The following is a 26,865-nucleotide window of genomic DNA, read 5'->3' on the forward strand; positions in this document are numbered from 1 at the left end:
TTAATTACAACTATCCCAGTCTTTCTTTATAAAACGAATAACTTTGACACTGAAAATACAGCTTCAAATGTTTATTTTTCTTATTTGACGACTGCATGAAAATTGTTTTTCGCTTTGAGCACGACAAAGATGCTTTGTAATATATAAATGAAGACATTTGTTTATAACGGTCTCGTGCAAATGTTGATGTTTGTTATTTGTGAAGTTTGGGAAGATTAGCATGTAGTATGATGTAGTATGTGGATGTGTTAGATGAATAATTTCTGTAACTCTACTTTGTTGTCGGGGGTAGAATCTGTCATAAGTGAAATGTTTTCCTCCAGCAGAAGATGTGGAATGTAGTGAGTGGAGCATGTCCGCTGTGGCCCATTGATGATGGTCTTGTGGTAACTATTGCACGTGGCCCTGGTGTTGTCTAATGGACCCTCCATGTCTAATCACTTGCTTGGTCTTACAAACTTGCTCCCTTCTCTAATACAACCTTTTCGAGCTTTATCAGTCCCATACATTTAACTGTACTTAAACACGATTAATCAATCGTTATTTTAGGGAAAATATTTTTTATATTAACTTCATTACAACTCCCTAAGTAGATTGTTATTTTATCATTATTACAGAATGGAGCAAGTTTCTTGTGGTTTATTTAATTTCACTAACACAACTAATATTGACAATAAGCCAGTTTTGTCTCACAGAAGATAAAAGTCTCAAATTTTGTTTTAAGGCAGAGAGAGAGAGAGACAGCGTGCTCGGCGTCCTTTTTATTAGGAAAGTTCATGTTTGTGTCTCACTTCCTTCTCACTGATCCATATGATCTTTGACAGCGGTTCTTCATCGTGTGCCAGACTATCAGACACATAAGCATCCCTACACATTGCCAAACATAACCACATGGACGACGTGGTATGTTATTCCAGATGCCGTGCATCATAGGAGAAGATGTGCAATTGGAATTCATGAAGTTTACTTATATATATATAGTAAAAATTACCCTTTATGACAATTGATGTAGTAACGTGGTTCCGGTTCATGGCACGATCGGATGTGCCACTCGGTGCCTCACAGATTGTCTGTCCATGGACGAGAAACAAGATGCCGAAGGTTTCAGTCACCTGTCGGTGCCGCCAGGTGGCGAGAGACAAGACTGGCTGTTGTCGTGACAACTGTTCATGATCTCATCTCTCAGATGCTTGGACACCTCCCACGTGCCCAAGAGCCCTATAAGCCTACTAACCCACTAACCTACTAACCCACTAACACATCTGCCTGTTTCAGACCATGAGGAAGACTTCGACCTCTCCAGATCTCTGCTTTCGTAACTATGCATGCACTTTTGCGGTATGTGATGCGTCGCGGGTGGCGCTGTCCCCTGTTTGTCTCTTGCCATCTTTTCCTTTAGAGGATAGCTTAAGACTTTTGTGTTGCTTTGCATACTTCTTCTGTGTTTTTTCCAATGATCCTTTCAAGAGGATCAGTGTATTTTTTTCATCTCAGTCTTTCCTCTCTTTTCCTCTCACATTCTCTCACTCTGTTTTTCTCTCACTAACATTCTCTCAATCTTTCTTTTTCACTCTCTCTCTCTCTGTTTCTCTGTTCACCTCGTCCTCACTTTTCCTGGACTCTTCTTCCTCTTTGTAATCTAACCCGTGTATTTTTTCCGTCTTTTGTTTTGTTGTCTTGTTTATTTTCAGCTTGTTTTTGCTACAGTAGTTTCTTTCTTATTTGTTTTTAATGCTGTGTACTGTAGGGAGGATTATTTCTTGATCATCTTATGCTTTAGGACGCACATTACATATCCTGCTCTCTACAAGAGTTTCTGTGTGATGGCGACAATGAATTCTCAGTATTATAAGATGCATCCACTTACTGATATACCTCTCCCTCTGTTTCACTCAGCACGTATACTAGCTTTTTATTTTAATCCTCTTTCATTTGATGACAATATCAATGTCTTTGTTCACTTCCTTCTCTGCTATTGTTTAATATCTCTCTTCTTTTTAGGTTTTATTTCTAAGTCTTGTTTAATATCGTCTTCTTTGGGAATGCTCTTACTGTAGCCTTTGATAACTCAGTTGTTATCCACGCATCCTAATTTACTGTTTAAATAATAAATTTATTCGTTTATTCTCTATAAATATTATTATTAGAATCAAGTTTAAGTTGCAGGTGAGTACAACTTTTCAGATAACATTGAATTAGGAGACTGGCAGATTCGTTATAGCGTAGATTACAGTAATATTCCAAACTCATTTTCCAGCGAGTAGAACAAAAATATCTTTTTATAAGTTTATATTTTTAAAAGTTCTTTTCTATATCTAAGATTTTAATAACCCTTACCAGGCCCCTCGTCGAAGACGCCAGCGCCCCCTACTCGCTCCGCCAGAGCCACCCGACGTCAGAGCGCACCCCTGACCATGTGGCCCATCTCGGAGACAGGGGAGGGCGAGGAGGGCCACTACTCTCGCCTGGACAATGGCCCGGACACGACGACCCGCCCACATACCGGGCCAAACCTCAGGGGGGATAACCGCGAGGTCGAGTGTGCACTCAGCTGGGGAGATAACCGGGAAGTAGAGTGTGAACTCAGCTGGGGAGATAACCGCGAGGTAGAGAGTGCAGACAGAAGATTCAGTTTAGAGGAGTTCCGCAGCCAGTGGTGAATAGGGAGAACATGCTGGGGAGAGGCATCTCTAGTCCCAGTATATCTCACATCACCGAGGTCGTCTTCGATGATTTCAGCAAACAAGATGGAAGTATGGTTGATTCTTCACGGGAAGGTGTGACTGATAGTCCTGTTGGTAGTCAGTCTCGTAGTGTAGACCACAATGAGCTCCTCCAGCGCAAAGCAACATTGGGCGGTGACCCATCGTTTGTTGGGGACCTCATGATGGACGAGGTCTTTGTGACTACAGGCTTTGATGTCCTTAGCAAGGGCCGACAAGCTAATCTTGATACAGTGTCTTTAGTCTCTACAACACAATGTGTAGAAACACTACAAGATGAAACTAGTTTTATAGGGACGACCGCAAACATCACTGACATTGTGGGCAGGGCGAACTGTGACAGAACAGGTTCTTTGATAGACATAGAAGTGGAGTTGCAAACCTGGTTCCATCGAGTCAGAAGTCCAGGTTGAAGTCCACGAACAGAATGAAAAACGTGTATGCAGTATGCAGACTACACCCAGTGAGCCACTTACTGCGTGTGACGCGGTGCCTTATGCGGAAAGAGCAAGCGTCAGTATAGTCAGTGTTTTGGGTGACTCTGCGAGTGCCGTATCTGACATTTTCAACGATGAAGCGAATAAAAATCACCAGACGAAACCTCTTGATATCTTGCTGACAGCACAAAAGAAATTGGTGTTGTAGATAGTTCTGTAAGCTGTCTGCCTGCAATGGACGCTTGCTCGACAGTTGATGTAGAATACGCCACGATGACATCTTGCCAGCACCTTCCTGACTCTCCTAACCCTCGGCACACTCTCGACGAATCACCTCAAAGCTGCCCCGCTGAAACTTTGCCTCCTCGTCGTTACGTCACTTCCAGCAGGGAGGAAGCACCTCTCTGTCACGGAACTTCCGGTTTGCAGGATGTCGTTCGTGGCCACGTGACGTCTTGTCCAGAGGAAGCACATGGCTGCCGTCGTGACTTCATTAGCACAGACCTTGTCTTCCATGAGCAGCGCACAATGCTATCAGCTGAACAGGATTTCTCGAAGATTCCACCTGTGCACCAGGTGTCGGACTCTGTCCCTTTGCACAACAACCAGAGGCGCTTGCGACCCAGAAGGTTCATGACAACCTGGGGCCCTGCACCGCCACACAGAACCCAAGGTGTGAGGGCGCTGCTAGAGGTGTCAGTCATCCTGGCGTGGGATTCTCTGTACAGGTGTACCCTGAGCACGTGACACAGGTGCATCCTGAGCAGAAAGTGGCACCTGTGGCAGAGTATAGAGTTTTTGAAGGTGGCGCGGACGCCACCAAGCGCGACACACCCGAGCTGTGTGAGGGCCAGCGTCCATTGCTCTGTAGATGAAGAAGAACAGGAGTTCTGGGCTTCTCCTGCCACGATGACAATGGTGCAGTCTTCGCCAAATCCGCGAGTGACATTTAAGTGTGATGTGATAGAAAACCTATAACACTCTCAATGTCATACACTCCCGTGTAAATACCACGCTTTGTTGTGAGAGAATGATTAATAACTTTGATATCAGTGGATCGTTATGTAAGAAAATCTTTTTGAACTTTAACTGGCACTGTCAGTCTGATCTGTTTGTTCTTTTGAATTCTTGTTTTTAGATAACACGTTACACTCACCTGGAAAGAGTAAGGAAATTGGAACAGACATTGTCACCTTATCATTAATTCTTTTTCTAAGTATTAACCTCACGAAATCGTTCAACGTCTGTCTGTATGATCTCATCAGGGCCACTAACTCGTTGACCCATAGACCTACATGAAACAGTTACAACTAACATCTTCAAACTGACAGCGTTTGTTGCTTACCGACAGATATTTGACTCATAACGGGAAAGATAATGCAAATGTTCTAAACTCGAAAGTTAATGTCTTATAATGTTTTTACACTTTGAGTTAGTTCTCTCCCCAAGATCTACGACAAGGTACGCCTGTCATACACCATGCACCCTGTTAGTGTTTGTATCCTGACCCACCCTGCACTTAGCGATCGCTTGCTAGAGTTCTCACATGTGAGTGGCTCACACCGTCAACTTTAGCACATTCCAGCACTGGGCTGAGTGTCAGATCCTCATGCACTCGTGGCACCTCCACTAGCCGCTGGTGACAAGGCCATGCTTGCTTACACCCTAGCCGGGTATCGTTTATACACCCGAGGTGTAACAGCTTCATTCACCCGTCACTAGTAGACAGCTGAATACATAGGAGAAACATTACACAGAAATAACAAACAACAGCAGCTGTATCTCTATGTTGAGTCTACAGCCAGTGAGATGTCGGCCGTCACGTGACTGTCCCATGACAGCTGCTTGAGAGCGATGCACTGATGTCCTATGACAAATGCTGACAGTGGCACCGGCAGCTGTTTATCACACGAAAAGCTATCGAACGCAAACATGGTGTTGCTTTGAGCCGACAGGAAGATGCACGTCCTGGCAATATTGCGGTCGTCACCCTCGATCTCAGTCTGACTCCGACTCGGGACATTATCATCTGTAATTCCTTTGTTTTGCTGGTCCTCGCAGCCACACGTTGTGCTGTCCTGGGTCATTTGGTGCACACAGCAGATACCCAACACACTGGCAGACATTCCATCCTGACTTTCACAACCAACATGGTGGTCAAATCAAGTCTTGCGAATCGCACGACTTCAGCTGAGAACTGTTATCTCAGGAGCGAAACAAACGCGCGCACAAACACACATACATTTTATTTCTTCAGTCTTACCCATTTGCCTGCGTGACTGTCATTTTGGTGGGTATTTGTTCTTTAACAGTATTTTAATTGGATTGCATTTAAATGTAGAGCTGTAAGAGACTGTGGAGGACGTTAATGTCAGGTTGTCTCACCTGTTTGTGTCACCTGTGTACAGCGCCGCCTGCTTTGTCACATTGTAGCTTTCCTTGCTCCCTCGTAAAACAACAATTCTCCTTCAAGCATCCAATCAAAATGCAGGAGAGCTAATATAACTTTCATTCTAATCGTGTATTTGCCGGCGTCTGGGAAGATTTTTGCGATGCAGAGGAGTATCGCTTTCTAGACTAAGAATCGTGTGTTCCGTTTTTGTATAATGTATATTTGTGTAGTTTGTAGATGCGTGTGTGTGTGTTTCAGAAACAGAGGAGAAAGTGGGGTTACATCATCATTAGCATGAGAGTTTGTAGTTACAGAATGAATAAACCGAAGGGATGTGACAGTTATTTCGTTTTGAAATTGTAGGTCTGCCTGTACGATAACAGTGCATCGAACTGTCATAGAACTGACAAAAGAAGATGCTAGCATCTGTCTGCTGCAAGTCTCAGGTTCAAAATGTGTTCAAATGCAGGTTGTGTACTACCCATGACCCAGCTGTATATCCTACAAACATGATATTAACTGACATGGACTTCGTTCTCAACAACTCACTTCCACTAAGTCACATCGTCCAACATCACATTTTCCCTCCTTTGTCTTTTACTGATGCTGGTGTTGACACCTAAACATCCTTAGTTGTTGTCTACAACATTTCTGTCTGTGAGAGAGACGGTTCTTTCTGTTGTTGATTTGTTCAAGAAGTCATCTCTCCCATTTATTCAAAGCAGGAGAAATGGATTTATTCGATGAAGTAAGAAGACACACAGCCTGTAAGTTTTACTGTTTGTGGAAGATGACTGGCTACACAGCTTGTAGGAACACATGTCCACCTGTCTATTGACTCGTTAAAAGCCATGTTTGCACGAGCTTTTCTCGTGTTTGTCTCGCAGCACAATTCTGATTTCTAGCAAAACTGGCCTCTGATGATGTTCATGCTTTGCTGCACATGAAATGAAGGGTTGTGAGTGCTGCCACTTTTAAATCAGCTTGACTGTTCTTTCCAATCTTCGATTCTGACCCTAACAACACCAACATCAGAGATGTAACCATCATCAGGCAATAAAACATTTTCACATCCATAACCACCGCCGACAAACAGTGGAGCCAGTGATATAACTGCTGCTATGCACTCACAAGAATGCACCAACCGCCATGTCCACCCCTTTCACTCTTGTTAATGGAGATCGTTGGTATCGGGTATTTTCATCTCATCCCAGTTTATACTTCCAGCCTTCTGTCCTCCCCGCCACAATGTCACTGCTGCGTCTGCTACATAGCAATGGAAGTTGCTTCATGGACCGAAGTGTTGCAATTTAGTAAATGCTGCTGCTGTTGGGTTTTTAAAATTCATTTTACTTTTGATTTAACTTAAAGTTTGAATTCTCACACCGTTCTCCGTGTAAGTCTTCGGACTTGAACTCATTGAAACTGTAACACGAAGTGTTTGGTGATACTGTTGTCATTGCTTCTGCCATGGATGTTCCTGGATACATGGTGTTACTGAGTGATGAGAGGATGATGTGCTATAACGGGTTTGCACTCTAACCTTCGCCTTGAGTGACTGGAATTATGTTCACCTAGCTGTACACTTGCCTTGTATTGCCACCACATTCTTAACGGTCACTACTGTCACATGTGTCAAACTTAGTGTCCATTCAACTTTCCCAAGATAACTATTTATTGAACACATTCTATTCTACGGCTACACGCCAGCGACTTGAAGTTTGTTGTATTTGCTAATAATAAAGTTGAAATATGTGTTTGTGATGTTGTCATTAATAAAGATTACATTCTGTAAACTGTAGCATGCTCACATCTGTAATGACAGTGAGTGTCCCCGACATATTTCATTCCCACCTGCTTGCCCACAACATATTTCCCGAGCCTGTCCTCACCAGGACAAGACTACATCCTTTACCTACAAGTGACACACTTAATTCTTGCTACATGTTAGTTCAATATTTCTTGATTTCTTGGCCATTTGATTTCGATTTCCCATAAACCTATCTTTCCTGAATGGCGGTGTTTTGATGCTAAGCTAGTTCAGTTTTATTCTTACTTGTACGTTTTATATCATTTTTCTGTGGCCGTTCGAATATCTCGACGAATGCCTCCTCGTCTATTGAATGTAGAGAAAACTACAATAAACTGTCTTACATATTTAGTTTCTAATTTATTTTTCATTTCTGTCTTTCTTGTGCAATGACACTAAATACACAAAATACCCTAAATACACGGAATACACTTATTGTATTGAAAATGTGGTCATGCATTTGAGTAAATTATAAAAAATACAGTTTTTTACCCAAGCGTGAAATCTTGGTTATTATTTCAGCTGCTGCAGGAGGCATGCGATGACCATGCTGTTTGACTGTTTGTCCACCATTCACCCCTCAATCACTCTGGTGTGTCTCCCTGTGGTATCTGTGTGTGCGTGTGTGGTATCTGTGAGTGTGCTTGTGTGTTTGCTGTATTAGTTCATCATTTTGTACTTGTATCTCGTACACGATAGACACTTTTACACCCACATAGTATGCATAGTACGCATGTGCACACACAAGCATAAGTGTCAAAGACAATATAAGATATACAAGTCTCCACACACACAAATGTTCACTACACAAATATGTTCAGCGATGCTACCTGTCTGTATGTAGACTGAGTTCCGGTGCATGATAGAAGCACGCTTGGTGCATGTGTGTTCACGCCTGTCAGCACGCGCTTCTTGCAGATCTCGTGCACAGCGAGTCAGCCGTGCGTGTCCTGACAGCAGAACTGAACTGATCAGACACGCTTGGAATGTTGGCTTGAGGCCCAAGGGAAAGTTAGTTGTTTTCTGTTTTTGCGAAAGTGCTAAAATTAAACCATTTGAATTGTAGACATCGGTTTCAAGTATTTTCTGTAAGGAGAAGGTACCGCTGTCATCATGTTGTCCCTGCCTGAGTCTGTGAAGAACTCGAACTCCACCTGAGGGCGAGATCGCCATAGACAGGTGCTTGGCTGACGCTGTATAACTCGCGAACTGGTAAGTCCGTCAATCGTTTGTACATTAAGATGTGACTATTATTAAGCTGTTAAGCTGACTTCGTACTCACTGTGTAACGACTAACTCGCTGCAAAGAAAATTTAATTGTCCAACGGCCAGGAAGCTGTATGAACAGTGAACTTCAGTGACTTCTCGTGTTTAGGGCTCAGCATGTCAAAACTCGTTCCTCTTGACGCAGTCATCTTCTCTGATAAACTAGGTGTCCACGTCTGCGGAGGCAGGGGCAGAGGCTCGAGCAGACGTTCAGGTCCACAGTTGAGTGCACTAGCCACCAAGCTACAGAACATCCCCCATAGTGTCACTACCTGCTGGGTGCCTCACCATAATGTCTAACGAGTGAGCTTCCACACAATGACTGACTCACCTTAGTTCACTCTCTAACAAATGACCACAAATGACCGAGCGACTCAGATAGTGTCCCCCACAGCCTCAAAAACAAATGCAACGACGGACTGGGCTGCTCGTGCTCGCCTTGTAACAGCAGTCGCCACACAGATGTTTGCCGGTACTGATCAAATCAACCCCACTTCAATTTTTATCAACCATTTGCTCCTTAGCCCGTACCTTCATAACAGCTGTTCACAATAACATTTACATCAGCAATATATAACAAGGTTTACATCAGGATAAAACAACTGAAATTTGCAAACTGAATGGGTGGAAGCATGGAACTAAATAAGCAATTTTTTAATTAAAATTTGCCCTTGATACCTGCTCAGAATTCCCATAATACAGACCACAGGTTAATGCAGGAAAGATGCCACTGACCAGAATAGCGAAAGACATGTCTGCTTCCTTGTGTTTGCGGAGCTAGAAATCTCAAATATAAGCTATATCACAAAGTGAGTAAGCAGCAACAGGACTGGCCCTAGCTTGCGAATGCTATTTCAAGGTAGACAATCACAGCCAACGTGATCAAGGGAAGGCCGGCAGAGTTGCTTCCCATTGCACACCAGCGCCTTTTGCATCTCAAAGGCAGGTCATGGAGGTCAACGACTTGCATCACACGCCTGGTCAGTTTCACATCTGTTAGGGACTCGCTTCAAAGAACCCATAAGCTTTTATAAGAATCTTTTTTATCAAAGTTAGTGGGAACTTGTTCGCCACTACAATCTTTTGAAGACAGGATCGCCAGCAGCCTTTCAAAGCTAGGAGAGGAAGCCTTCAGCTGTTGAAATGTTTATTGTCTCTGAATTCCGCAATGTGAACCGTGCCTTTCTCGCTCTATTCACACTCATTTCTTAACACTTGCCGGCGAACATGCAATAAGCGGCCATTTGTAAGAAACGGATAGTTTCAGCCTCCACTCCGAGGGTTATGAGCGGTCATCAGTGAAATACTGGTTAGCTGGACAGTTCTAAAGAACAAATATCAGCATAGGACTGGTCAACTGTTCACTGATGCAGACTCAAATATTCAGCACAGAAATGGCCGCTGGTCACTGACCCCGCACATCTAGACATGGCGGGAAGGGCAGCCTGTGGGGTCAGGGCATGTCTGTGAATAAAACCTCTGCTGCTGGCTATCGATCAGGGCACGCGGGGCACGCGGGGCACGCTAATGGACAAGCTTTTTGGCTTTAAGACACTTTCTAGTAATCGTGGGAAAGTATCCAAGAACACGTTCTTGCAACTCAATAACAGAGATGCTCCTTATTTGGTCGTTTTTACCTTTATTTCTTCTTTGAGATGTTAGACAATTAATCCAGCCCTCAAACCTAATTCAGTGAATATTCCACCAATTACAGTGTAATATGTCTTTGTTGTTTACTTGTATCCACAACACAGAGAGAATTTTTCCTTTGTTGGGAGCTCCCATTGTAATAAACTAAGCACCATACGGTCACACCTCACACACTTATTCAGTTATACTCAAACATAAGCCAACCACTTCCCAGCGATGATTATCTCTCTCTCTCACACACACACACACGCACGCACATGCACGTTAGGCAGGCAGGCTTACTGTACAGACCCGTGCCAAATAACTTGACATTTATTGAGATAGCAGCCACACTCGGTGAAAAAAATTGAATAGGTGAGCCACTCATTTCTAGTGAACACTTTAAAGATTAATAAGCTTGTACACTTAAAACTTGGCATAACCATCATTACATTAGGTCTTAGGATTGCTTACTCAGAGAAGTATACTTAGTCTGGCTATTTATTTGAAGTGTGGTAAAACGTTTTATGTCCACCTAGTTTCTGCTGACTGAGAATTGCAGTGTGTTTGTGTGCGTGCGTGCTTCCATTAAATGATTAGCGAACAGCGATGGTGGTGGTACAGCCTATTACTCGCTAATTGTCTTCTCTCTCGTCACAAGCGGTGTGTGCACTAACTAGTGGCCTCAGTGGCCGCCTCTCGGCTCCACAAGCCTTTTTTCCCGTCGCCCCGCGGTGCTGCGCCTTGGGGTCACCTAACGAGAAGAGTGACCGAGCAGGAAAGAGAGTGTTTCGAGACTCCGGATGTCACCTCTCCAGTCGTACTTTCTCTAATGTAACCTTAGAGAGTCGGCTGCAACCTGAAGGCGCGCGTGCACACATACACACACACCGGCAGACTCGTTCTCACCTTCGCCGACATCTCAAAACACCACATTCGCCTACTTAAACACTGGGACTCACGAGGGCGGATACGTAACCACACCCACTGCATGGTGTGGCCAAGCACCATTGACTGGTCTGTACATCGAGACACCAGCTATGGCCGTGTCTTAGCTTCCAGACTGATCACGTGAAGTGGAATCTGCTCGTGTGTACAGGTATCAGTGCGTGCCCGTGCTCCAACAGGTTGTTAACTCAAACTAATGTCCCCGAGCCACTCTACGTTAGTGACGTTTTCCACGGGATAAATGTTTAAACTTTACTAATCCAAACACTTGGCAATGAATCTGGATAAGACATTTGACCCTGAACGACCAAAACACCAAGTATTTGATTGCCATTATCCAATCAGTACTAACAGAAATATGCATGATTATTTAAGCTCCTCGTCGTCCTTATACATAAGGTTTCAAGAGGTGCTCTCTTTAAATGATACTTTTTATTGAAGTATTTATTTCACTTTTTTGGCTTATTTATTTGGGTTTTTTTTTACCGTCTACTTCCCTCCCACCCACCCTCTTTCTCTCTGCACGTTGTTTCCCAAGTATGGTTACTTATTTCACATATCAATCATGCTGCGAGTAAAAACGAGAAGACGTTAATATCTGTAAAAAGTTAATATCCAAACATCTGTATGCATTATATGTGCGCCTGTATGCACAAGACTTTGCGCTGATGTGTTCGTGAAGGATGTTGAAGTGTGTCCTTTCATGCCAGAGCTCTGCGCTGCGTCGTGCTGTGACTGTCGAGGACCACTCAGAACCTGTTCCGTCTACACGCCACGAAGAACAAGTACTTCCGGTCCCAGAAGGGTTTGCGCCGCTGCCCTTGGGTGGTCAAGCCTACATTGTTTTATTCTCACAGACAGATCGAGTCTTTGAGTCAGTCACACCGCTTGTCACCAGGTCTGATATCGAGCCAGGAGTTCGCGGCAACGACTTGTTGCTGTGTGTCTGTTGACAATCACTTCGTCATCGGCAGCGTCTTTCATCTTCGCCGCTGATGGAAATCGTGAAAAGAAACTCGACACAGCTTTCACCCGATCAGGTCAGTAGGGTAGGAGGTCAGTCAGTAATTTGTTAGTGTCTTGTAAGCATTGGTACATTTTTTTTAAAACCTTGGTGCTATTACATACGCACCATGGAAACATCAGAGAATAGTCAATGTCTGTTCATGATTTACTCACGTACCAGTAGGCCAGCCTTTTGCACTTGTCTTCTTTCTTTAGCTGTCCACTTTCCTCTCACTGTCGCCTCCTGCCGCTCCTCGTACAGTGCAACCCTCTCCACCATCCCCGTGTTGCGGGAACATAACATGCAGTACATCACTGCTCCTTTCCATCACAGGATTTGCACTCCGTGACCCTGAGGACTAGTCGCACGTCATGTCGTCAGGTGCATGTGTACTCGCCGTCCACCTTGTCTCACCTGGCGAGATGCTCCCCCGAGCGTCTGAACCCCAGCCGCTTCTCCGACCCCCTGCACCGCGCCACCCTCCTGCGCCGGTCACTCGCCCTGACGCTGCCCCAGCGCATGCCCAAAGCGTACTCGTGGTACCTCGACAACAGGTTTCCATGGAAACGGGAGCACTCCAGGCCCTTGTTCGAGGACGTACCCTGCTCTTTGTTCGGCAGTCGGGGCAGCGGGCACACCTACCTGAGGCGCGTGCCCCCCATCTACCTCATCCCCTCGCATGACGACCTGCAGGACAGAGGGGCGAGGCGGGAGGAAGTGTGCCTGCCGGACGGATGGGCTGACCGCAGCAGTGACGCTTCAGGACGCTGGAGGTTGTGGGGGACGAGGTCGGACAGGACTCCGAGTCCCGACAGACTCAGTCCTTACACCGGCAGTCTGCGATCACGGCGAAGCCTCAGCCCTGGTTTCAGTCACAGGTAAATTTTCTTCCATCTCTCAATCTCTCTTCTCCCTTCCCCCCTTTAAACATTATCTTATAATTCTTAAGCTTACCTTATGGTTTGATTCTCCTTGCTTATGAAACTTCTTAAATTTTCCGCATTAAGTGATGGCTCTGTAGCTATTTATGGTTTTAGTTTTGTATTTTTTGTTTTTAGAACGGCTTTTAACTGCGATTAACCTCCCACCCCTCACCACCACCACCTTAGCTTTATAATGCAGCTTTTGTGGACTGCAATCAGCTTGTAACTGTCTAAATTTATTCTCCTCCTGATCCTCACAGTTTTCATCTGTTTGAAATGTTTTACTGCACTAAACGAAAAATTCCATTTAGCGCTGTGTAAATTATGTACATATATATATATCAGGTGAACATTCCGTATTTTTATGTTGTCGTGACCCATCAAAGTGTTTTGTTTGTTTTGTTTTGTTTTGTTTGGTTTGGGTTTTTTTCTGTAGCGAAGCTTTCACAACCTGTCTTTTGATACAGTACTTGACGCAGTATTTATTTTATCACATATATATTTTATGTCATTGTCACAAACCCTTTCCTTTTGATCTACTTAAATATTAAAGTTAATAACAATTACTTCTAATTAATGAGTGTTTAAAAATATTTGCTTTGTTATCTAAAACTTAGCAAGTATTTTAACGGATAGGAACTGAAGGGGGTCTCTGTTCGCAAGAACAATCTGTTTCGACTGTATTATCTACTATTTGCGAGTCGTGAAGCCCGCAAAGCACCGCTACTGTGATGTTAAGGCGATGGATGCACAGGTGTTGTATGGCCTACATTGTTAGAGCGGACAGTGTTGTGTTTGTGTGATGCCGACACTGTTACCTGTACTGTATATACTGCTCACAGCCACCTTTAGCACACCTGAAATAGGCTGTTACAAATGAACATTGTATGTCTTTATTTAACATAGTTGTTGTCGTAACATTCCTCACCCTGGGGATATTTTTTTTATGGAGCGGAGTACTACAAGTTTGATCTTTTAACTTCAGTTTTCCTCATTTACTAACCGCTCACGTGTAAACAATTCTATGTTCATGTAGTAATGTACATCCTAGTGCACTTGTCCTAATGTTTGCAGTCTATGTTACGTTACTGAATGAAATGTAGATATTGACAGTAGCATTGTAAACATATTATTATATACTGGGGCAAATAATTTATCGTTACAATGACAAGAAGCCCGGAGAGTGCTCTGACCCTGGCCCGTGCTGGCTCCTGTCGGTCCTTCTCAAACACTTTACTTCAAACAACCTTGGTAACTTGGCTCTCATATCACCTCCCAGTAGTATCTTGGCACATGTGTCACCTCTCATTAGCCACGTGGCCCTTGTGTGTCACCTTTAGTAGTCAATCCCTCTTTGTATTCGTTTCCTTGCTGTCGCAAAAAGTGTTTTTTGAAAAGGTTACGTTTATTACCCAGGGACCGTGTTTTGTAGTTCTTTTTTCAAGTGAAGGCCAGTTTTAAGGCAGTGAATTAATTTTGGGATTTTAATTTACTCTCTTACAACAGGATCTTAAAATTACCTGCACTAACTTTCAGGTTCAGTCCTGTCTTTGGAGACAAGCTGCCTCCACTGAGAAGTGATCTGCCTCCCAGTGGACTTTCCCCGAGATCCTCACACTTGCTGCAGCTGTCTCCTAGTGGACTTTCCCCGCGATCGTCTCGCGTCCTTCAGTGGATCAACCGGAACTATCCCTCCTCCACCTCCTGCACTCACTCGGGTACCCGTGCAAGCCCTAGCTCTACCATCAGCATCAACAGCAAGGACGACGACACGAGCATCGGCTCGCAGACTGACGACGACTTTGTGTTCGTGTCGTGCAGTCAGCTGGTGCAGGGTCTGGCCAACCTCAGCATTCTCTCGCACCCAGACTCGCCGCCCGCGCGCCAACAGGAAGTGTCTGGCACCCACGACCGTAAACCCCAGAGGCCCGTCTTTACCTCCATCGTGACCACACAGCCAGCGCGGACGACGATATCTCGTCTGAGCTGTGTAGTGAGGACGATGTTCTCAGCGACGACGTGTTTCTTGACGAGATCCCAAAGTCAGTGACCCGTCCGTGTGACGACGCTGACGTGAAGTCCCGGCCTGAAGGTCAGGGGTCAGGTGCTGGGCGTGACGAGGGCAAAGCGGATGACGAGAGCGACTGTCCGGAGGTCTGCAGTGCCTTAGCGGTAGAAGCCCTTCGCAGGAACAGCCTGCAGGGAAAGTGGCGCCGTCTGTGGCGGAACCGCAGGGTCAGGGCTGCAGAGAAACGGCAGAAACCCGGGTCTGCAAAAGCTGCACAAGACGACACAACCCTCCCCAGCTCTCAGAATTCCCCGCAGGGTGGAAAGGGGGATAACTCTTCTGGTTCTCGCTCCAGTCTCGCCCTCGGTGCGCTCCCTCTCGCCAAGCCGCGCGACAGTTCCCTTTCCCTCCTCGCCAGACGTCGCCCCTTGCAGTCCACAGACAGAGAATCAGAGGACGAGCGAGGCTATCATTACGTCATTTCCCCCACCGATGACATCAGCATGCCGGAAGTGATTGCTGGTGCGCAAGAGCAGCGTGGAGCTGCTCAAGTGGCAGAACTCTCTTCGCCGCAGACGGCGCCGCCAGGCCAAGCGCCACGACCTCAGTCGCAGCAAGGCGCGTGCGCCGGTCACGACCCCAGACTGTCACGACCTTGTCACGTCTACGTTGTAGAACGATGACCCCGTTGCTGAGGTCATTGCGGCTGTTGTTTCACACAAAACTCGCGGCTATCAACCGTTTTGGCTCAATGTAACTTTTTATGTAAGTGGATGCTAAGAAAAAGTGGACAGTCTAGTCACTATAACTTTCAATACGTGTATGTGTGCAACAACAACAACAACAATCAGCCCAAAACAAGTAGTTCTGTGGATATTGGTCAGAACGCCCTCAGCTGGGACTTTGTAAATAGTAATTAAACCTGTAAACATTGCGGACCATCATTCTTACTCACATTGTTTAATTTAAACTGTAGCATCATTCTGATCGCAGTAACCAATTATAACTGCCAAGCGGCGTTTTTAAAATTCAAGTGTGTATTTTAACATCTTCCATTTTAGGAAGAGAAATAATTATTTTAATGTAATATGATGAAAGAATGGAATCGCTTTTTCTTTTAACTGTCATTGTTGGGACCTTTCTGACGTAGAGGTGAAGACCGTTTGCAAAATGGCTTCGTGAGTGAATGTTTTCTAGTAATATTTAATAGCGACAATATTTATAATTATGTTTGTTTTTATCACTTAAACCATTCATAACTCTTATTATAACGATTGGTAAAGCTCCAGCCAGTGAAAAGATCGATCTTGTTAAAACATCGATGGCAGATCACCTGAAGGGACGGAAGACATCTTGTGTGGACGTCTTGTACATGTCCTCCAGCAGCAGGTGGCGGTGAGACCTTAGATGTTGTGACCGGGTCACCGACCTCATGTCAGAGCGGCCTAGCCTCGCTCAGTCAGAATGTTTTAAAGCATCTCAAGGGAAGAAACATTTTATATCAACTTTCAATCGTCACAGCTGTAATGGAGCTCATCACTTTGAAAAAAACGTGTGCTCTGTGTTCTGAAAAGTTTGATTGTGTCTGTGGCAGGTCAGGACAGATTGTTTGTAAATAATGTATACTGTATGGGGACGGCTTGGCTGTGGTGTACATGCATGTTTGTGTAGGTGTATTGCACATCCCCAATGCTCTCCTGTCCCATGTGAACTGTTGACACTGTGAGCCAGGGCTCAGGTGCAGACATGGATGGTTCCCACGGGACCTCGACAATGCTTTCTGTTTCGGATGACTCCTTCAGCCTGTTCCTCCATGCAGATCTCTCCCGAAAGATTATATCACTGCTTTCCATGCTTTAAGCTCATTTAAAATTCACAAGATCTCGTGGATTTTATTTTATTTTACTTTATTTTATTTTATTTTTCAAACGGGCATTTACAATCCTGCAGGCTATAAGAAATGTATTATTTAAAGATTCGTTATGACTTTAAGAACCTTCCAGGCCCCGCGCTGTCTTCCTATTCACTGGTAATCCATTATTGATATTCTTTTGTGGCGACTGAAATATTCCACGTGAATAAAGTAAACAAACATTGATGCTTGTTGTGCTTGTGTTCAGACGTTGTGCTATGGAGAAGGCCGTTAAGGCTGTTACCAGGGAAACGTGCCGAAGCGTCAAACGAAAGTTGTCCCGAGTTTAATAAGATGTGCAAAATACATAATCTGCCAGAACCAAACAAGACCAATGAAAATTAAAGTTTAGCAGTAGCGTATAATAAGATAATAAATTACTGTGAGATAATAAATTACTGTATTGGTGAAGAATAGCAGTCGTTTAACACGCCAAGCACCGGCAGACACTTGTATCTAAGTTACTCGCCAAAAACAACTGAAAAAAGTTCACACCTTAGTAATAGACATACTTTAGAGTCGTTTATTTTTGTACACAAAGCCATAATATAAACCATATTTTATTATATATATTCCCGAATATAAATATAAGCATTAAAAATAGTCTCTGTACATTCACAGTATACTGTATAGGGCTTAGTGTAAAAAGACTATCAGACCTTTTTATATTGTTTGTTTGTTCCCTTATTCAGTCGACAGGACACGAGATGTAGTACTGTGCCGGCGACTGTCGACTGGACACAAGGTCTGGTCATGCACTTGGCTGTTCTTTGGCAGCAAGTCCGCCAGGTGAGGGCTCAGGTGGACGGAACAGCTCTGCAAAGCGTCAGGAAAACAACGTTGTAAACAACATGTAACACACGTTTAAATTTATCAGTTTTTTCACATTCCAGTGAAACATTATCTTAATAGGGAAATTGAGCGTACTAAAACATATAAATATTTCAGTTTCAAATCGTTTGTTGTATCATGTCATTGGCAAGTAAGAACTGCAATGGACCAGACAATGGTGACAGGCGACAAGAATTAAGAGTACATTGAAAACAAATGTTTGCAACACTGAAGGGAAACCTGATTATTGGAGGTGCCGGCATGCTAAGCTTACCCTTTGTTATCAGCTTTGGTCAAAATTAAAATTATCGACTGCTAACACAAAACAAAACACCTATTTCACATACTAGCATATAGTATTTTTGATCACAGTAAAACTACGGGGTGAGCCACGAACGAGCGAAAGTGCAGCCCATGCGCAAATAAAATTGCGGCCCCTGTTCTACAGGCAAATTTCACGGCACCAGAAGTAGACAGGATATTAAACTGAAAGAAAGTGAAATTGTATGCTGTTTGATAGCTATCTACCTCATTATGGCTTGATCAGCCAAGGTTTTCAAACAGATAAAATGTCTTGCCTGGGTCTGTTAAGGGAAAAGTTGATAGGTCTGAATCCAAGAGGACCGTAGACTTTTGGAGGGAGCTGTCTGGAGACGACTGGTGTGTTGTTCGATGTCGGAGGAGCTTGGTTGCCCCCGGTGGGTTGTCGCCCCATGGCTGTCCTTCCCTCGCCCCACACTGCGGCTCCTCTGACCTCACTGTCATAGCTGGCCCCGACGGTGTCGCCATCTGTGTCCCTGCCTGCACCGTTGACCCCATACTATAGTCTGGCACTTGCTGTCTTGTCACCAAAGATCTCACAGCTGAGGTTGTGTCATGATACTCAGTGGAAGGTCTACGGGCGGAAAGAGCTGAGATGTGTGGCTGTTGACTCTGTTTGGAAGGCACTGGCAATGACGAGCCATAATGGCTATTTCGGTCATTCAACTCCTCCTCCTCCTCGTCGCTGGACATGTACACTGGGTTATCCAGGTCCCGAAAATATCGCGAGGCCTCGGGGCCCAGCACGAGGAAGTCGGCGTCGCCAGTCGGTCTTCCCGTGTCCATAAAAAGAAGCACCAAAACTGTCAACTGGTCTCGGTATGTCCATCACGACAGCCGGCATCGGGTTTACCATGGCGATCGGAATTTGAACTGGGCCACAGAGAGGGTTGCCCCTGGCTGCCATCCAGTTCATCATTGCTTGTTGACCTCCCAATGCCGTGGAGTCTGCTGCTGAGGATACGAACATGCCTGGCCCTACAGACCTCAGCTGCTCATCTGTCGACTGAGGCACGACGCCATTGTTGCCGAGGTTGCCCACCATGTAGGACCATTGCTGCTGAGGCTGTGGAGGTTGAAAACACAGCGAAGTCGTGTACAGGTTGAGGTAAGTGCTGTCAAGGCCACCAGGTGTGGCCGACAGAGATGAGGCTGGAAGCTCTGTGTGATTCATGGCGTAGGAAGTGGGGTTGACGAGATGAGGAGCCGCAGTGGAAGATGGGATGAGGACCTGTGAGCGATTCAATTTATCAGCCATGTCCCATGTCATGGTTCGAGCGTCCTGATAATATTGTTTCTGAGGGATGACAAAAGAAGAAGGAAGAAGGCCATCCACTCCGGAACTGGGACTCAAACTGGAAGTTTGGCCTGACCTGTTTGCCATGTCTGCCGTAAAAGTGGTGTACAAATGCTGCTGCTGCTGCTGCTGTTGTTGTTGTTGTTGTTGTTGTTGTTGCTGTTGTTGCTGCTGCTGCTGCTGCTGCAAAAGGAGGGAGGAGGGTGTACACAGCACTGTAGTTCCTAAAGCATGGTTATCGTTGTGGCGCTGTTCCTGCTGGATGTTGACAGCATGCAGTCGCTCCTGACTCTCCAAATGGCGAAGGCGCCGGAACTGCAATTCCGTGTCCTTTTGTCGGTTTCGTTCCATCTCCATCTGTTGCTCCCGGCGACCCACAACACCCGCTATCTCCTCCGCCACGCGCTTCTTCTCCTTCTTCCTAACTGTCGACTCGTACGTGAACTTCTTCGTCTTCTTGCCAAAGATTCTGGGCACGTGCCATTCTTCGTCCCTTCGTGCGTGACCCTCCGGGTCTGGGTGAACCGATTCGTAGTCGGGGAGAACAACGATCTGACCTTTGCTCCCGACGTAAGCCACGCCAGCACGTTTCATTATCCCTACACTGGGGTCGGTGGCGCCAGACCAGTGCACCATGTTTCCTCCATTTTCCTCTGCAATGTTGGAATTCGTATGAGATAGTCGTCTAGCTCCATTCGTTAAGACCGCGTCCTGAGAAGATGAAGATTTCTGGTGACCACCGTTTTCTTCCGAACGATCCGCCCCCAAGTCAATGGACTTGTCCTGCTTGAGGAGTGTTCTAGGCGAGCTGCTGGTGGAGCCAAACTGTTTGTGAAGCTCTCGTGCATGGACTTCCTGAACTTCTGGCCCCGCTTGTTGTACTCGTCCAAATACTCGGCTTTCTTCAACTCCGACCTTTTTCTGGATTTCATGTCGTCTATTCGACTTGAGAGGACTGAAGACTTGAATCCGTTCGATGTCTCGAGCGACACAGAATTCCTCGAGTATAGTGTATCGTCCATGATGTCATCGTCTGAATCGAGGTCATCCTCGGGTTTCCAGTCTTTTGAAAAGGTGCGAGTTTGTACAGAGCCGTTATCTTCTACAGCAGAGGTCACGACCCCTTCCTCATCGGACAAGTCTATCACTCCATTCATGACGACTGGTGCAGAGGTCCAACCAGAGCCGCCCTTACTGCAGTTCATGTCCTGGTCAGGGTTGGGCTCTGACACGCTCTGTTCAGCTTTAGAAGATCCACCAGGAAGATGACTGTCTCTCATTGCAACAGATGATACAAGAGATAAATCTGTTTCATTTCTTAAACCCTGATCAAGCTTTCTGTCCATTGTTTTCGTGTCTAATTTTAACTCTTCACTCTTAGCTATGAGGCTGACATGGAGCGCCCTCTGGCTGTCTTCCAGCTTTCTGTTGTTGCGCCGCTCTTCCCGAGCTCTGGAGGCCTTCTCCAGTTCCTCGCGGAACAGCGCGTGCTGGTCCTTGGGGCGCGGAGGGTCGGCCGACATCCGGGTCTTCACCAGACTTTTCTCACTCCTCCTTTCCACCGTCATGACGATGTCGTGTTGCAGCAAGGAGCTGAGTTTCCGTGGAGTGGCCGACTTCTCATTGTTCTCTACAGATTTACCGTTCATGTCACTTTGCTCTTCTTTTGTGGATGGTACTGATGGGACGGACGTTGCTACGGAGGGTATGTTGTGCTCTGAAGTTTGCCCTCTCGAATCTGCTGTGTCAGTGATAACGTCCTCAGCTCCAGCTAACCTGCCAGTTAAAGGACTATGGTGTTCAGCCTCATGCTTCGCATATTTATTTTGTGTTACAGACGACATGCCTTCCTCCGCAGCATGAGTGTGTTGACTGTTGTCCATGGGTGTGGCTGCTTGTTGTACAGATGTTGTTGTTTGCTGTGAGTCATCCTCCACATGCTTTAACGCAGCCTTGAGCTTCTCCAGGGCCTCCAGCTCAGCCCTGGCATCGGCAATGGCTCTGGCCGTGAAGTTCACCTCCGTGTCAGTGCGGTGAGCAGCCTGTCTGACCCCGGCGTCGCCATCGGTTGTCTTACCTTGGCCAGAAACCTGGAAGGTAGGTGTGGAGGTACTGATCAAGACCTTACTTGCCGCAGAAACTGCAGGAGGGATCTGTTGAGGTATGGGTGGCGGGGAAAAGGCAGGAGGTGCACGGGAAGGTATTTTGGGGGCAGGTCCCTTTGAAGTTCTTGAGGACGAGGAAGATGATGATGCTTGACTTTGCAGCGAAAACTTTCTTTGTGATGTTGTTGTCAGCTCATCGAAATCGTAGTCCGCTGGTGGTTCAGCGGTCAGGGAGGGCTTTTCTACACACAAAAAATAAATAAATCTTATTATTCAAAAGTTTTCGACACAAATAGGCTAGCTACACAAATATGTTTGAGAGAGAAAAGAACTCATCCGTCAGTTTTAAATGTTTAAAATCTTCCCTACGCATGACTAGCGATATCTTGACCATGAGGATGGTCCTCATACACCATAAAAGTGGGTTTGGGGAAATAACTTCTTCCTTAACAACTAAGTTTCATCACTTGTAAGATTATCAAAATCTCAAGATTATTAACGCGGAACACTTAAAAAAAATCCAAGTCTTGCTCTTCATTTTCCACTACACGAAACGAAAAGAAGAGAAAAAGAAGACTATCAAGCTATCATAGTTTTGGTTTTCTTCGCTACCATACTTACCAGGATTGTTGTCCTTTTGTCTTGCACCAGGCGGTGGCGGCGCCTGCCGTTTCTTGGACTTGCCGACACCCAGGTCGGACCCCTGACTGCTGGCGCTGGCAAGAGAAAACTGGTCATCGCTTCTGCCCACCGATGTGTCTTGGGGAGAGTTCTTCTCCCTGTCATCCACGATATCAGCCACCCTCTTGTCCACCCTGTTCTCCAGGTCAGCCTGTCGCGACTGGCGGCGGAACTCCGCCAGCTGAGCGTATGTCAAGTTGAAAGAGTAGTCCAGATCAAAGGAATTTTTCACCGGAAGTGACGTCACTCCAGAACCTGATGGACCTGACGTTTCTTGGTGCTCACTCGGGTCTTCCATAATCACGGAGTCTTTGCTTGCCAAACTGATAGACGCAGACGGGAATCGCCTGTGTTCCACCGGCCTGGAACGATCAAAGAGAGAACTCGTCTGCTTCAGTCCAACGCCATTAACTCCCCTTCTCTGGTCGCTGTCTTGACCTGTAGACCTTGACACAGGGTCAACCTTAACGTGGCCGTTTGCTGGAAAAGACATGGCGTTGGTATGCTTTTCTTGCATACTATTGGACCGTGACAGCTCTAACTTGTTGAGGGCCACAAAGGTCTCGCTGTTGGTCCTGGCGTGCTGTGGGCGTGGCTTAACTGAGTCCTTGTCACCTTTCGTGACTCTTTCTCTCCCATAAATATGTTCTCCTTATCCCGCGATGAGAACTTTGTTTGAGGCTCTGATCCAAAGTCGTCGTTTCTGAGAACATTGCTCGCATTGCGGTCCTGAAATATTTCTGTATACTCGGGGTGGCGTTTGGAGAGTTGCCGGGAGACGGGCCTCAGCAGATGGCGGGTATTGACTTCATTGATGCCCACAGGCAGGACGAGGTTCTCGGGGACCGCGTAGTTGGGCACCTTGGGAACTGGAGGAGGGGTGGCAGGTTTGGGGGTGGGATTGTGGACTCACTGTTGTCCCCCCGTATGTATGTTCTTCCCGGAACATGTGTGCTGCTGTTCTGACCCATGGCGGTGCCTGCTGCTCACGAGCTCGGGCTACGCGCTGATAGGAGCTGTTCACTCCACATCCTGCAAGACATACGAAAGACAACATGAGTCCAGGGTGTTTCAATGTATACAACTCTGCAACCTTTCTTTTTTGAAAACACACTGTGTAAAAAATTTTTGTTTAGTTACCTACAGAACTAAGCTACCACACTTTCTTTAACAGAAAGCTTGGAAGGGCATGTGGACATCATGTCTCATGTCTACACTTAGCGAATGACTACACACACAAAATTATTTTCCGGCAATACTCATTTTCTTTTATTACCATCAACGGTAACCCATGGTCACAAACATTTGTTATACAAAAATACATCAAAATACATGTAACTACATAACGGTAGCTTTCCATGGTTATTCTTCGAACACGGACTAAGAAAGTCGCGATGGAGAGAACTTACTGTGCTCAGTCTCTAGCCTGGTATTGCTATGTTAGGTCCAGTTTCATTGTACAAGTCACTTTGTACATATCCACCCTTCTCTATGGTTATTATCTTTTTATATTTAATGCTTAATTAATTCATTTCTATAGTTAATTTTATTTGCTTATTATCTTTTTATATTTAATGCTTATTAATTCATTTCTATAAGTTAATTTTTTCCTGAAAGGGCGAGGGCTAAGTGGAAAAAAAAGCGCTCAGTTGCTTATTTTACCCCTCGTTAATAAAGAATTGTCATTGTCATTGTCATTGTCATTGTCTCAGTGTCTCTAACTCCCCCTGACATCGCTATTTCTCTCGCTCCTTCACTTGTTGTGTTTCTCTATTTCGTGCATTGAAAGCCTTTCAAAACTCTCGGCAAGTTTTATTGTGCCATTATCACCGTGTCGACATCTGAGATAAGGATGCAGTATTCGTGTCTCTGTCGACATTTCGTGGATGTCTCGGATTCCTTGCAGCTGTGCAAGTGTGTAATAATGACAGCTTTGGAATTCTGGGTGTTTGGAGGGTAGCTTCCTTATTGTTATAGCTTGTTGTAACATTTATAATGGAGAATAGCGACATGATAGCTTTGTTTACGAGGTGCAGTGTACGGGGGATGGAGGGTATGGGCACTTGTTTACTGTTCACGACAAGTAACATCATCTTCTTTGGAAAGGCTTGAAAGGTCAAGAATTTTGATATTGTTTATTTGATGTGCATGGTATTCAATGGGTAGGTTTCCAGACAAGAAGTAGATAAGCCACATGGTATTAGAAGCTGGTACAGACCATTGCACTGCCCAGTGAAGTCCACTCATGATCACGTGATATCAGCGGACTGTTGTTACTAGGGTCAGGTGAAATTAATGTCAGCCTCAAAGTTTAGATGCTTTAAGACAATTGAAAATGGCCAGCACCAAGTGAAAAAGTAAAGTTCTTTTTCAACAAAAGTTTCCACAACAATCCCTGAAAGACTAAAACAATCATTACCTAACGAAAATCATTTGCCTATATTGTGTTGCTGCATCATGCACCATAGCAGGAAGTGATCAGCCCCGTGCATTTAATTTTATTTTCTTTGAATCCAATTCTGTGCATTTGTTATGTATGACAGTTTTATCATGTGTCTTGAGACGATTGGTTTCTCGAAAATAGGATCCTTGTATATTTAAAAACAACTCAGACTAAAGGTGTGTCCGCATACCATCTCACTCCCCCTTGTCAAGAAGGATATCTTGTTTCTCTCAAAGGTCGCCTACATTCCAGATGTGATTTTCAAAAAAAAGGTGTGTTCTCATAATGTAGATGTGTCTGCCAACGAAGTCTTCATCCTTGCAACGGCTTGAAGGATAGTAATACCATCAACATGTTGACTCCTAAACATACCTAGCCTTGTAATGGACTTGGATGCATGCGTTCTGGTGTTTCTGTCTCTTAACTTTTCTGTCTGTTAAGATTCTCCCTATTGCACGGCACGATGAATGGCGATGAAAGATGATAACGACAAGGACTACAAAGACTACTCCGTGGCGAAGGAGAATCAAGAAACAAGCTGTTCAGCATCGTACACTGCTTGTCAAACTACCGCTGAAACCCCATTATATCACAAAAATGAAGAACTCGTGACCTATCAGGCAAGGATGGTCAGTCGATAAGGGGGCTGATAAAAGGTTCCACCAGTCCTCAAGTTAATGAGGCTAACGAGGAAAGTGCGCAGGGGAGGTAATATGTGCTAGCCGAGGAGAATATGGCGGCCAGGAGTAGATAACTCATTTATTTGGCCCTTTCTGTGACATCTGCTGTCATCCTAATGATACGAGAATAGTAGATGACTGGACAGGCCAGCCCGGGGTTAATTAAACACAGTTTAACTCATCAGACGAGCAAAGGTCATGTCTGAGCGAGTAACAGCCATAACGCCACCTACGATTAGCGCTTCAGGTTTCTTTCTACAAACACTAGTTCGAATTAAAATGCGTGTCTGCGAGAAGGAATGCACACAAAAGAAACAGTCCATGTAGAAGCCATGTAGCACCATGCAATGCGAGAAGAGCATTGAGTGAAGAGTGAAGAGTGAAAGACAGAACCTAACGCGTCCTTGCTTAGCTTCTAATCAGTCGTTGGTCCTCAGTTTTAATGGATTTTTCTTACCGTTACTCTAGGTGAAGATGGACCATCATTATCACAAAGGTGTTTATTGAACAAAGGAAACTTTAGCGGTGACATAAACTTTATAGCAGTCTACATTTATCCTTATTGGTTCTGTCGGGAAAAAGTTTCCTAACACACCACAGGAGGAATGTCCGAATAAGCCTGTGTTTTCCCACTTCAATAATGTCACAGGTAATAATATTATGAAGAGTAAGTGAAATAGCTGTATTGGCACATCGAACTGCTGGCAGTCTGGAAACCTGACAAGGGGTTGAACCCGAGCTGCGGGTTGTGACACACCGCTGGCTGCCGTCCCCTGTTCCTAACTCGCGGATCAAAAGACTTTGGCTTGAGTTCAGAGGAGACAGCGATATTTTCTACGTTATGCCACTCTACACCCGATCATTAAACTTAATGATACAGTAACATGCTACCCTTCGTCAACAGGCTACCTGTGTGGACTTTAAAATGGCACCTGGCGTGTTTAGATGTTTCACACGACGGGCGCTAGAGAATTGTGTAGATGTATTTATATCTACAGGTCACACCAGCTTTGCTACTTCCCGCACAGGCAGGCGGCGACATTATGTTTGGTGTTGCACAGCAGTTGCTTGTGAATTTAATAATAAAAAATATTTGTATAGCGTTTCCCAATCATTGAAGGCGGGCTTAAAGCGTTGTTCCGTAAAAGAAAAACAAACATAAAAATAATGGATGCTGGTCTCACAAACAAAAGTTTTAGTGTTCTTATCATTATTTACGCTCACTCCCCTCCAGCGCTGGACTTTGAAGTTAAACTTCGCCAAGCAAGGTTCTGAATCAGCCATGTTTTGAATGTCAAGTGTAGGCCAGTGAAAGAAAGATTCGTTGGAAAATCGAATTTGATGTTTGAAGGCAACAGAGTCGAGAGCAGAGCACAGTCCTGACCAGAACTACTGTACACAACATGAAGCAACGCACGTGGTTGGTAAATAATAAATGGAAAACGACATGGTC

At 45.1% G+C, this 26,865-nt stretch overlaps 4 protein-coding genes across 6 annotated transcripts in view; 2 read left to right on the forward strand and 2 right to left on the reverse strand.

Annotated features, from left to right (window-relative positions):
• The window catches only part of LOC112560138 (gamma-aminobutyric acid type B receptor subunit 2-like), a 112,298-nt gene extending 104,440 nt beyond the window's left edge, over positions 1-7,858 (forward strand). For 2 of the 3 annotated variants that reach the window (XM_025231736.1, XM_025231738.1), the window contains exons 14-15: positions 1,276-1,338; positions 2,341-7,858. The gene's annotated coding sequence lies outside the window, so the exon portion shown is untranslated. The remainder of the gene's footprint in view (positions 1-1,275; positions 1,339-2,340) is intronic. The other variant, XM_025231737.1, reaches the window with a different exon arrangement.
• Positions 7,859-8,380: 522 nt separating this feature from the next.
• Positions 8,381-17,467, forward strand: LOC112559859. Its single transcript, XM_025231317.1, has 4 exons — positions 8,381-8,574; positions 11,916-12,245; positions 12,545-13,089; positions 14,671-17,467. The coding sequence occupies exons 2-4, from the start codon at positions 12,201-12,203 to the stop codon at positions 15,182-15,184; spliced, it is 1,104 nt and encodes a 367-aa protein (XP_025087102.1). The 5' UTR covers positions 8,381-8,574; positions 11,916-12,200; the 3' UTR covers positions 15,185-17,467.
• A 92-nt stretch (positions 17,468-17,559) lies between these two features.
• On the reverse strand, positions 17,560-18,899 carry LOC112559860. The gene is made up of 2 exons (XM_025231318.1): positions 18,464-18,899; positions 17,560-17,870 (listed from the first exon to the last, which is right to left on the reverse strand). Exons 1-2 carry the CDS (start codon positions 18,897-18,899, stop codon positions 17,806-17,808), a joined length of 501 nt encoding a protein of 166 aa, XP_025087103.1. The 3' UTR covers positions 17,560-17,805.
• LOC112559858 (inner centromere protein A-like) lies at positions 18,873-22,943 on the reverse strand. Its single transcript, XM_025231316.1, is given in 3 exon segments — positions 18,873-20,330; positions 20,333-21,850; positions 22,230-22,943. Coding segments are annotated over 3 exon segments (3,516 nt in total). The 5' UTR covers positions 22,807-22,943; the 3' UTR covers positions 18,873-18,909.
• Between the last annotated feature and the right edge of the window lie 3,922 nt (positions 22,944-26,865).

Source organism: Pomacea canaliculata, linkage group LG3, assembly GCF_003073045.1.
Source record: "Pomacea canaliculata isolate SZHN2017 linkage group LG3, ASM307304v1, whole genome shotgun sequence".
NCBI lineage: Eukaryota > Metazoa > Mollusca > Gastropoda > Architaenioglossa > Ampullariidae > Pomacea > Pomacea canaliculata.

Coding starts and splice junctions, on each gene's coding strand:
- LOC112559860 (XM_025231318.1), bottom strand. CDS start 18,899: ATGTCCAGCGACGAGGAGGAGGAGGAGTTGAATGACCGAAATAGCCAT. Junction 17,871..18,463: donor TTTTCCCTTAACAGACCCAG/GCAAGACATTTT, acceptor GACGCTTTGCAG/AGCTGTTCCGTCCACCTGAG.
- LOC112559859 (XM_025231317.1), top strand. CDS start 12,201: ATGGAAATCGTGAAAAGAAACTCGACACAGCTTTCACCCGATCAG. Junction 12,246..12,544: donor CACAGCTTTCACCCGATCAG/GTCAGTAGGGTA, acceptor TTTCCATCACAG/GATTTGCACTCCGTGACCCT. Junction 13,090..14,670: donor AGCCCTGGTTTCAGTCACAG/GTAAATTTTCTT, acceptor ACTAACTTTCAG/GTTCAGTCCTGTCTTTGGAG.